Raw genomic sequence first — 12,407 nt, forward strand, 5'->3', positions numbered from 1 at the left:
AACAGAATCAGTGTACCAATTTATTTCTTGGTATCTGATTTTTAAAGTAGGCAGTTCAATGAAACATAACATTCTATCAAAATTTAAATGTTTTTATTGTAAAATGTAACTTTATTCAAAACAAGGATTCTGAAAGCAATTTAAACAGGGGCTGTTCTTTGGCCTATAATCTATTCTTTATCCGGATTACAGATCAGAATGTTTTTACTGCAATCTCTGCCAGAGCTCATCTTTTTATTGTGTACTTCCAAGCCCCCTTAATGTTTTAGAAAGGCCTTGACTAACTGAACTTTGATCTGATGTCTTCATTGAGAAAAGCTCCAGGTTGCCCATTTCAGATGCAAATCCTTCCTGAGGCCCAATAGAGTTTAGTAAAGACAGCAAAAAAGAAGAAACAAGAAGTTTCCAGGATCCTCTTTGAGAATCCTGAGGCACATTGGTGTCCTTAATCCACCCCGCTGCACGGATTAAGGTAGGTGATAACCTCTCTTGCTTCCAAAGAATGAGCACAGCGCCTACAAACTGGGTGGAGCCTGGGATTTGGCGCTAATAAAACCCCATAAAAGCAATAAAAGCTGGGTCCATGGCGGAGGGCCCTGAATAGGGCTCAGTGTCCTGCATTCCCAGGCTTAGCAGGGAGCTCGGGGAAAGACTACCTGACTCGAGGAAGCGTGAATAATGGAAAAGAGCGGAGCGGGCGCGCACGGCGCCCAGCGCACACTCGCCATCGCTCTCTGATAACGATACCTTGGGTTGTAAGGTTTTCTCTTCTGGTTTGGTGTGCAGCTTTTAGCTTCATATAAAGTTATAGTTTAGTTTATATTAAGTTATTACTAGGGTCTTTTCACAGGGTGGTGGAGACAAGACAATCCTGTTCTCGCTGGAGACTCAAGGACGATCTCTTCAAGCTTCAGGCCCAAAGCACGAGCAATGTGAGAAGAGGAGGGCGGGCAAGCAAGCAAGGAGGATGAAACTTCACCATTGGAAAGTTGGCTCCTGTGTACAAATGGACTAAAACTTATAAAAATGTGAGGTCTCGTGACCAAGCCCTCTTTTTTGCTTCCATCTTGGAGCCATCTGGGCAGAGCCACGACTGCCAGGTACTGCCAGGGTGTGGCCTTTGAAGGCTCTTCAGTAAATACCCACTTTATTCCTCTTACCTCTGTCTAGCCTCTGTCCCAGCTCCTTAAGGCATCAATCTTAGCAGGCTGGAGGCTCAGGCTAGCTCTTTCTTGGATTCTTGTTTTGCACAAGGAGAAATACACTAAGTTGTCAGCGAGCAGAGCGCGCTTTTACGCGACCGTCTGCTCTTAATGTTTCTAATTGCAATACTAATGTGCTAGAAATCTCAGATTTAGGATGAACCAAGGCAGAAAATTGATTTCATGCTGTGACAGTTTATATATTGCCCCAAGAACATAAGCAGTTCATTCAAAAAAAAAAAAAAAAAAAAAGAAAAAAACATGCTGTCTTGCAAAACAGGCTCTCCATATACTCTGAAGTTTAAATTAAATTCACCTCTGATACAGATATAAGTAGCAAAGGGACAGCAAGCATAAAAAGGCCTTTCACTCTGACAGATTTCTTATAAATCTTCTATTTTTTTGTGATGCAAGATATGTGCAATATGTAGAGAGAAACTGTGACAGCTGTGAAGAGCACTAATAAAAAAACCATGCTTAAGAACAAAACAAGGTACCTGGCTAGTCTAAACAGGGTCAAATAAATGCAAAGGGAATATCTGAACTACCAATCAAAAATCTGTTATTACTCAGAAACAGTAAACAATTCAATCATCAAAAATACCATAAAGCCATCTTTTACTCAGCATTCCAGCTCTGTATTTAGCCAGATAATGGAGAGAAGAGTTTCTGCTATCATGTTTAGAGTTCTAGCTAAAAGAAAAGCTAATTTTTCTGTTTCGCAGTTGAAACTACTTGACAGTAGTTTTTGAAAATGCACTGGCATATTAATTCAATCAGTTTGGAAAATATGCCTTGGAATTTTACTCAACATTGGTTTTTACCAGCAAGGGAACATTTAAAGGAATCACAAGCAAAGTTGTTCATTAAATTACTGAACTAAATGTATTGTTATGGTAGCAAGGCAGTATCAGATTTTTCCTCAATGGAGTATAATCACTAATCCAATTAACATAGAACAGAGACAAAATTTTATGATAACTGCAATACAAAATATAGAAAAATATCAATTTAAAACCAATTTTTCACCAATTAAAATGTCCTGAGGAATTTTAAGTCCAGATAGTTTAAGACTGATACTTTTGGGTGTTTTAATTTTTGAATAAATTTAACATACACATAAAAATATTGTGCCTCAACTACTGAGAATTATCAAGGTCCAATTCAAAAAGCAACAATAACAAGGGAAACTCCCCCAAAAAGACTGACCATCTTATTCTATCTTGCATAATCAATTTTCAATAATCAAGGGCACATACATATTTTCAAGAAATATTACATTAGTGGCAGAAATGGATACTGCTATGAAGTTAAAGATGAGTGCACACCTAACTGAATTTTCAAATAGTTTTTCTATTTTGTTGGAACATCAGAACACAATTTGTTAACAACATGCAACTGTTTTCATATCGATGTACAAGGAACTCTGCCAGATTTTAAAACAGACAAATTATTTTGGGGACGGTTCAGAGTGGCACAGCGAGCTCCACAATAAAAAAATTGATGAGATTATATGATTACCCTGGAGGCTGTTTGATTTGGCATGTCACCATATATAAGTCTTTTCTGACACAACTATATAGCCATGTCTGTGCAATTTCACAGAAAACCAAACATGCCAAGCCTTGTAAGATCATTTTGTCACATTCCAATTATGTTTTTAAGAATACAACTGAACTTACTAGGCAGGTACGGCTACATGTAACCCACAATTTATAAACGTAGACTAAAATGTATAGACAAAACCAGGATTTTGTTCTGGATAGACAGAAACGCTGTAATTTTGTTAAAGATTGATTGTGCCACTGGATTAAATAAGAAAGCCACCAGCCATGGGAGATTGAATATTCACAAAACACTAACTGTAAACTCTGAAAGACTCACCACTGAGCTTGTTCCTTACATTGTCCCTGCACAGTGATTAGTTCCCAGTGACAGTGAGGCTGATAGAATCTCAAGTGCTTGCTTTAGTTGTTATGCACATGGATAAGCAGGTCAACAGCTTGCTTCCACACAGTACTTCCACTGCAGACACCCAGTAAGTCGTGCTGGTTAAACCCACTTAAGTCATTTGTGTGCAGCTAAATTTGGGCCAAGTTTGGAAGCAAGCACATTATCCAAATTTTCATAAAAAGCTGTCTCAATTTGACAATACTCATTGGAAAATCCCATGGAACTTAAATGTTTTTTTATTTTAAAATTGCTATGGTCTGTATTGAGTCTTAGAGTACCTGCAAACTCTCAAATTCCCTTTCTTTTTGCACCACTAGTAATTAAACCATTCAGTGGTGTATGACAGTTTTCCCTCAAGAGGCAATCCTGTATCACTGCCCATTAGCAGTTCTGTTGTCTAGGTCCTACTGAAAAGCATTTGCTTTCCAAACTCATTTTGAGTGCAAGAGGAAAGAAGCTGGAAATAGCCATTACCTCCATTTTTGGTAAATTTTGGTAGCGCCAGGCTATTTTCATAGAATCCTGAAAATCCTCAGACTTCACAGCTGCTGCTTCATCCCCCAGCTCCTTCCCATGGGAATCATCAAGCAAAGGGGCTGGAAGTTCCTACAGGTAGAGAGCAAAAGAATGTCAGCTACCCACAGCAGAAAGGGCAGCTCAGATTTTTATCCACACCCCCCTCCAGCTTGATAACACAGTTATCCGAGTAAAATGGGCAGCTGTAAAATCTGTAACAAAGCCTGATTAAAAGAACTCTTCTGAAGGATGGGCTCCCACTAACACTGAGCAGGAAAAAAAACCCTTGTAATTATTATTGGAAAAATGAATTATAGAAGTAAAAGAAAGAATGCAGAATGGAAATACCACATTTGATGCTCTACTTCATCTTGAGTAGGACCCATATTCCTTTTTTTATAATCTTTCTTCAGAGGCTGACCTCCTAAACTACTCCATTTCTGAGAGTGGGCAAGTTCCCTGCAAATTTAAGTTTATTTAAGCCTTTTCCCATAGCAAATGTAAGCCAATTTTAACATAAGAACTTTGTTAGCTCCTGTAAATTTTCAGAAGCATCCAACATGAACACACAAAAAGGCAGACAAGTGCTAAAGTTATTAAGGGCAGTTGGGCTGGAGAGAAGGAAGTTTGTTGCTGTTTTAAAATGAAAAAAAAGTTTGGGAGGAAAAACCAGTTTTCTGAAGCCGTCACAGTAAATGACAACGCAATTAAAATAATTTAGTTTCCTGCAAACCACGCTATGAAGGTTTTACTGCAAAGATGGAACAATTTATTTCAGTAATAAACCTTTTATCTTTGCAATAAACTGCTGGATGAGCTGTACCTGCTGCAGCCCAGGTCCTTCTGGGTTTGCTGCCACATCACCGAGCCTGCCTTGTTCTGGCAGATGCACGAAGCAAAATCAGATTCTGACAGTTTGACCTCTCTCACTTCTTGTGTTCTCTGGGGGATAATAAAATCCAAGATACAATCCCACAGCAGTTAATGAAGCTTAACCTCACACCCTCTTAATTACCAATGCATTACACCAACTATAGGCATCATACTCCTCTCTAAGCTATTTTACAATTCTAAAGAAGTACTACTGTGCTATTATTTGGCAACATAATCCAAGCTGTATGTGAAATCCCTCTTATAAAAAATCCTTTGATCCTTATGGGTTTCAATAACTGTATAACTCAAAGTACTTAAGAATTTAAAATATTATCTAATTATGTATCAATAAATATGTTTTTCAAACGGGCTTATGCAACTATTTTGAAGTGCAGTTATTATCACAAGTATGACGAAAAACACGAAATAAGAGAATACTAAAGGGAGTACAATTCACTGTTGATCTGTAACAACAATATTTAAATAGCTTAAATTCACATGAATTTAAGGCTCTCTGTCATCATGTTAATTTTTAGTATTTAAAGGACACCAGATGGTAAATCAGGAAGGGTAAATATTTTCTTTTCAACGATGTATTATACAAATGTCAGTTTAAAGGGCCCTACTCCCAAAAGGGGGGGGAGGATTCTATTTTGATTGTAAATACTTGTGAATACAAGGTGTATTGTTGAAGAACATAAATGAATGGATACCAATTTTTCTTCTTTTAGCAGCCCTTATACAACAACTTATTTCCATCTCCAGGTAAGGCTGGTCTACAGAAATTTTTCTTTGACATTCAGAAAGACCTAATGGGTGTCAGCCCAGGGTAGACAAGAATTGTGTGAAGAGAAACAGGAAGCAATATTCCTCTATTTTAGGAAATAAGAAAAGTCAGTTACAAATACTCAAAGTGGAATATTTTTAACCCATGAAAATATGTTCTGTACTCCACATACACAGAAGTACACCCTACACTCAAGTCACAGAACTCTTTTGATATAACTCCATTGCACAACAATTAAAGCCAGGAACACCTATCAGACAATCAGATGACTTTTATTTTTTAATTTCATATTTTTCTGAATCAGTTCATGAATGCTTAAGTATGTGACAGTTAAATAGAGCAGAGAAAGTAAAATTGTGTGAAGGAACTGAGTGACCTTGTCCCAAACTCTGTAAACCCTGCTGCAGTGCATAACGCACTGGTCTGAGCCTAAACAGAGTTAATGATAACAGCATTATTGATGAAAGCCTTCAGAGATGAGCACTGGAAGCAACAGCTCATTAACTGAGCAAAGCAACTCTAGAAAGTTACCAACTAGACTTGTTGAACAGATATCTGTGGACATTGAAACCTAAACATTTAGATTTTATCACTTTCATGATACATTTTAAAGGCCAAGTAAGCCACACAGCTGAGTCGGCCACGACACCCGGAGTGTCACCATATAATTTTAGAAAGCTCCAGCCCACGCAGACCAGCACCAGGGCACTTCAGGAGGCTGCAAGCTCTGCTCCTCTTGTCCTTCAGCCCACCCTTTTATCTCCTGCTGATGCACGGCACCTGTGTGCCTCTGCTCCCCTGTGGCTGCTCAGCACACCTGGGCACTCCATGGCTCCTCACCTTCAATTGCATTCACCTGTCCTGCACAGCTGCAGCCCATTAGGGATGAGGCTCAGCCCCACGCCCCATCAGCACACACCGAGTGCCTGCAAGCAAGATGTGTGCTTAAAAAACCTCCAAGTTCAGAACGAAGAGGATGAAATGAAATTTCCTTAACGAATAGACAAGGATTGGCAGATAAGAAATCAGAAATTTGAGCCAAACGTTCATCTTCTCTGATTCTAGAAAATCTTTTTATTAGATTGGTCTGAACTTTTGACAAAGCTCTATGCTTTAGAGTTTTCAGAGAGGGTACTGCTTAAAAATATTTAATTCTTTTTAAACAGAAGAAATTTTTTTTCAATTATCTCTTTCACACCTCTACAACTTCTATGTCAAGATTATAACACAGTTCATAATGGAGAAAATTGTACATTACAATATAATTAAAAATTTGGATTTCAACAATGAAAAATGTAAACCAGATCTACCCAACATTCAAGTGAGAAAAGTAAACAGATAAGCAAGAGCTACACAATATAGAAATTGAATTTCCAAACCCATCTGCCAGGCTTAGCCTCCATCCTCATCTTTGTGCTACCACAGGACCTCAGGTAGGTGGGCAGTAGGAAAGTTCCAGTCTGCTCTAACTGCAATTGGATTTCTGTGTATTAAGTGACACCATTTAACAGCATGCAGCAGCTGAATCACTGCAGCAAGTCCCTGAAGTTTGAAAATAAAATTAGAAAAAAAGAATAGCAATGTAGCCCTATTTGCACATATATTTTTACCTTTTGAGGTATTATGCTTTTAATTTATAAGCATCTAAAAATGTCAGATGACTGAAAAAACACCTCTAGCATTGATACATAGCTTGTCTCCCAACACCAGATAGCAAAGAGACAGCAAATAATTAGAATTACTCTTTGAAAACAGACAGCCCTGGCCACCAGCCTGATAACTTCTTCCAGGTTTGCATTTTTCCTTTTGACAAAACAATGGTTTAGAATGATATCCATGAGGGAAAAATGTAAGCATCATGGCTGAATGTACTTTGCTGAAGTAAAAAAAAAAAATCCATGTAGACAGCTGTGTTTTCTTTCAAGGCATTGTTTGCACACACCATAATACAGCAGCCCCGTGGTTTTTATTGGTGTTGTTTTTTAGACAAATAATAACAAAATAAAAATGGAAATAATAGAAGTTCATTTTGCTAGGTTCTTCCTGCATTCACTTTTTCAGCAGGGAAAGCGTAAATGAGCACTTTCTGATCTTCAGGCCTGCCCAGTTTGTTGAAGGTAGAACTGTTTTATTCTTCTCCAAATTACTTAAGCGGATATAAAATTAAAATATATTTCAAAATATATAAAATATGAAAAATATAAAATTAAAAAGATACTAATGTATAAATATATAACAAAAAATGTTAACTAAATATAAGTTAACTAAATATAACAATAATAATGAAATATATTAACTTTTGCTTTAGAGATCTTTTCAGCTCAGGAACTTTCAAAAATTTTGTTCCTGGAGGGGTTTTTTTAAATGTTTTTTATTGGTTTATTTCTTAATAGCCATTACAGTTGCCCACACGCCCCTCAGCTTCACCACCATGAGAAAGTGCATCTTCCCCCTTCACTGTGACATCTTTATCCTCTCTTCTTGGAGGAGAACCTCCAAAAGGCCATCACAGCTGAGTGCAGAAGTATCCTGTAATAAAACTCCCACTTCTCATTAAAACTTGTGAGAATCAGTTCTACCTCCCAGCCTAAGTAAAATAATCAGGAATAAAGGCAAACAACTTATTTTATAGGCAGTTTAGGCAGTTGTAGCATTTTAATGCCAAACCTGAAATAATTTTACTATTAAACAAATTTTCCATTTACCAATGCAAGCAGTTTTATTTTATCATCAGTCACACAAGTTACCCTATAATTTCTTATATTATATACATTCTCAGTGCTTATCTCTTAGAGTAAAAAAATGCCTTTTTTTGAAGAATATAGAGTGAACAGAAATGCTCTCCAATGTTTAAAATACTTTCTAAAAACCAGCATGTATATAGTTCTGTAGGTTTTACCAGAGGTGTATAATTTTTCAGCATTCTGTCTTAATGCCAGTTTCCTCAAGGAGCTTTGACTACAAAAGGCACGAATATATTTTCAAAGGATGATGGATAAATTGGTGGGTGGTAATATAATATATCTTAGGCAGCCGATCAGGGCTTTTTATCCTCTGACTGTCTTTTAGTTATACACAATTTCAAGATAATTATGGTCTATAAGAATGTCTTTCCCCCTTCCTACTACCAGCAATATTTGTCTTGGTTATAGGTTCAAGAAACTTCCAATCACATCACAAAATTGGAATAGGGCAATTATGGCATCTCAGCAGAGAGCTGAACATGCGAATAGACTGACCACACAATATGGACATCTAACATGGACACAGTATGGACAGTTAATGAACTGCCTTTATGAAACACCCCAGCTAATCAGATACTGGCCACGGAATGTACTGAATCCATACTTGAATTTTACAAAGTAAAACCCAAGCATAAGGTGAAATTCAGCTTGATATCTATCATGTCTGTGTTACCTATCCAGTAAAGAATACAGTCCAATCAGATACCGAAAATAAATTAATTATTAATCTCATTAAATAAAGTGCCATGTCATTCCATGGTCAGATATGCTATATTAAAATCCCAACTTGGTGGAATCATCCAAATCCCAAGCAGCTCCTTTTTATGACAGGAGAGATCTTCTTGAAGGTGAGGGTTACTTCAGTGACAAAATACAAATCAGAGAAATTAACTCTGCTGTGCATTGTCTGCTAAACAGAGGAAGTGTTGAATAGCCAAGGTGAGAGTAAACAGCACAGACAAGAATATTGCTGGATACACAAGGGCACAGAGGGAGGCAGAAATCAAAACAAGATTATGTCTATGCAGCAGTATTGTCCCTCCACTTCTAGCATCCCATAGCAGCACCACCATGGAGTTACAACACAGGAATGCAGCATTCCTGCCTAGTGTCTACCCCTGGAAATTAAGCAGGAAAGTTATTCCATATCAGACAACAGAGGTGGGTAAGGCACAGCAAACTAACTGACCCCAGACTCAAAGGGGTACAAGATGTACAGCAGATGTATTAACAATGTCTGCTGGTTATCACATAAAGGCCTACAGGAGCCAGAAAAAAACATGACAGGCTACGGACAAGTGAATCAAAGGTGAATGAAAGAAAAATAGGATGTACACTAGCTACTCCATTCTAAGAAAATTTAATGCGATGCAATAAAAATACTAATTTGGATAATTAAATCTCAATGAGAAAAACTGCATCACGTTGTATCATCAGGGAGCCAATACTTGATTATCAGTTATTTAAAACCACTTACTTAAAAAATATAGCACATTCTTATGTAATTCATACTTCAAATTTTAACCTGTTTAACCTTTATTCTAAACCACATATGAGACAAAATTTCACCCTTAAATGAACCTTCTTTAGGTTCAAGAGCATTAAAAAAACTGATTTTTCACAGCCACAATAATTTAATTTCATTAAGAACATACATTTTCCTGAATACTGAAGATAATATTCAATAGGTAAGGCATAAAATTTACCATCCCTAGGTAGGAAAAAGAGAAGAGTAATCATTTTGTCCAGAAATAGTCTCTGAAGACACTTAAGGAAATAGCCAGACTTCACTTGATGCAGAAGTAATCAGTAAATTATATGTTACTTCTGGTATTAGGAAAACGCAGCCTTAGAAAGACATAAAATATTTAATGAAATTTTGTAGGATTATCCTCATACTTCAGCTTTTTTTGTACTGTTGATCAGGCTTTTTCCCTTATGCAATTTTCTCATGACAGAAATTATCATTGTTTGGTTGGGAGTCCACTGAAGTCTGGAGGGATCCCTTCTGTATGACCTGATCCAAAGCTGGCCAAGTTCCCTGGCACAAAAAAGAGTCAGAATGAAATGTAAGTGTAAAGGAAATTGTAAAGATGTTAAATGATGTTTTTATGTTCTACAGGAAACTACAATAAATATCCACACTGTACACTGACTCTACCACAGCATACTGGATGCAGCTTAACTACTTCTCCTCCAGGGCAGGAGGACACGAAGCAGTTGGGTTTACTGAAATCATTCCACTAAGCCAGTGGAATAAAGAAATAAAATAAAGAATAAACAGGTTCTGAGCCTGATTTGGCCTTGGGAAGATCTAACTCCACTGTCCACAGATGGGAGGTAGAGACCTGAATTTAATTCTCAAATCTGGCTGGTGTAAATACTTCTGTACCTCCCAGCACTTTCTTATGAATCACCAAGATTAATTCACTTGTTGCTACACAATATATACACTTTAAAATGCATTTAATTCATCAAGAAATTACAGCTTTACTTATCAAAAGCAATGGGTCTTATTTACCTTCAAAATGTTGTCAGGATGCTCTTTGGCAGAAGCAACAAACAGTTCATGTCCACAGACAATTCCCTCTGCGAGAAAATACTTGAACAACAAATTGGAGTAAAGGCCATATTTATCCTCCTCTGTGAAAACAAGAATGGATTTTTTTTGTTAGATAAATTGCCCACCTGTAGGTTCACAACACTGTAAAAGGCCTCTCTGGGTCTATCTCCTGGAGTACAGAATTTACAACAGAGATCAAAGGTAAAATAGGACTCCAAAACTTTAAAAATAATGCTTGATAATACTGTATTTCAAATTTTTCAAGCCAGAGGAATAGTCCTCAGTCAGGCATTTGAATCTAAGATATAGATGGGATACAGCCTCCTTACAGGGCTTCCAATAAGTATCAACTAAGATGGCTGAATTTATGGATTAACAGAAATAGGTTGCTTAATTTAGGAGAACTATGTTAATATTTCTATTCTTAGTGCTTAAAACTTGATTAAAATACTTGTTACCTGATGCTTTTCAAAATTCAGCCATATTTGGCATGCTAAGCCTATAGAGAGGTAACATCCAGAATAAAGACTTTCTTCTGTCTGAACTTCTTCCAAAGTTGTGGAAACTACAAAAACCAAATGGATGTATTGAAGAAACCAAACAATTAGCAATGCTGTTTCTAAAACCTAACCAGAGCAACATCAGAAGAAATGCAAAAGACTCATGAATTTGCAGTTTAAGCAGAGAGACAATACTTGTTAGCAGACATTGTGAATACTGGCCCACTGAAATGAAAATACAAACTCTGGCTTCAGGAAGAACAGCATTTCCTTCTGCTTCCCTGGAGCAAGTTAAGTGTCAGAAATTACCGGAATTAGGAAGTCTTAATGAACTCATACAATCAAAACTCAGCACAACTTCAAGCTATGGGAAGTGGATGTGTGCAAAACAACCAAAATGAGAACCATCTCTGATGTTCTTTATTTGTAGGAAGTACAAACAATAGCACTGTTAATGCTTTTTATGGTTTTTGGGAGAAAAGTGAATCTGCTACAATAGGTTTCACTTTTTCCTCTCTTAATCTGGCAACTGAAAGACAACACACAGGGATGCTGAGGCAGAAGAACAGAGAGAGATATTTCTTTATACAGAACAAACAAAACTCTTTGTGTGACTTGGAAAATATTTCCTAACTACATATGTGAAATAGTAAAATTAAAAAAAAAAACCAGTAACAGAGAGGAAAAAAAATTGTCATTCATATCCAACTTGCAAAAAACCAGAAAAGAGGAAAAAAATACTCTTAACTTTGACATGTACCACAATCAAAATGAATCAATGGAGTGGAGGAGAAAAGGAAAGAAGGAAAGTGCATATCCATTAGGAAAACTAACAGCAATGAGGAAACTTGGGAAACAAATCACAGGAAAGTATTGTTGCACTGCAACACTCCTAATATCTTGCATGTGTACTGATACTCTCAGTGCTTAGATTAACAAGAAATTCAAAGCACAAGTGTTCAAAACCACTGGAGAAAACCTAGTTCTCCAAGAGATATTCCCCAGCTGCCATGGGATATTAGGCAAAACAGAATTTATTTCCTGCTTTTTTAAATGTCACTTTTAAATTCAGTATTTGTGCTAGTAGAGTCACTAGAAGTTACTCTAAAGCAGTAGCTCAAAATAAAGAAAAATGTTTCATAATCCAGCCACTAAGACAGGAAATTACATAAAACTGGATAAGCCAAACAAGCCAAAGGGAACACAATAATTACAACAGTCTTACTACTAGGACTAGCCACTCTGCAGTTTGTTGTAGAGTCTTAGGGT

General features: G+C 37.0%; 1 protein-coding gene across 3 annotated transcripts in view; it reads right to left on the reverse strand.

Moving 5' to 3' along the window:
• Window positions 1-12,407, reverse strand: part of ELP4 (elongator acetyltransferase complex subunit 4) — a 130,947-nt gene that overhangs the window by 102,987 nt on the left and 15,553 nt on the right. For all 3 annotated transcript variants that reach the window (XM_068194807.1, XM_068194809.1, XM_068194808.1), the window contains exons 3-4: window positions 10,597-10,718; window positions 3,630-3,761 (exon numbers count right to left, since the gene is read on the reverse strand). In XM_068194807.1, coding sequence (XP_068050908.1) covers window positions 3,630-3,761; window positions 10,597-10,718 — 254 coding nt within the window. The remainder of the gene's footprint in view (window positions 1-3,629; window positions 3,762-10,596; window positions 10,719-12,407) is intronic.

This window comes from Anomalospiza imberbis, chromosome 6 (assembly GCF_031753505.1).
Source record: "Anomalospiza imberbis isolate Cuckoo-Finch-1a 21T00152 chromosome 6, ASM3175350v1, whole genome shotgun sequence".
Lineage (NCBI taxonomy): Eukaryota > Metazoa > Chordata > Aves > Passeriformes > Viduidae > Anomalospiza > Anomalospiza imberbis.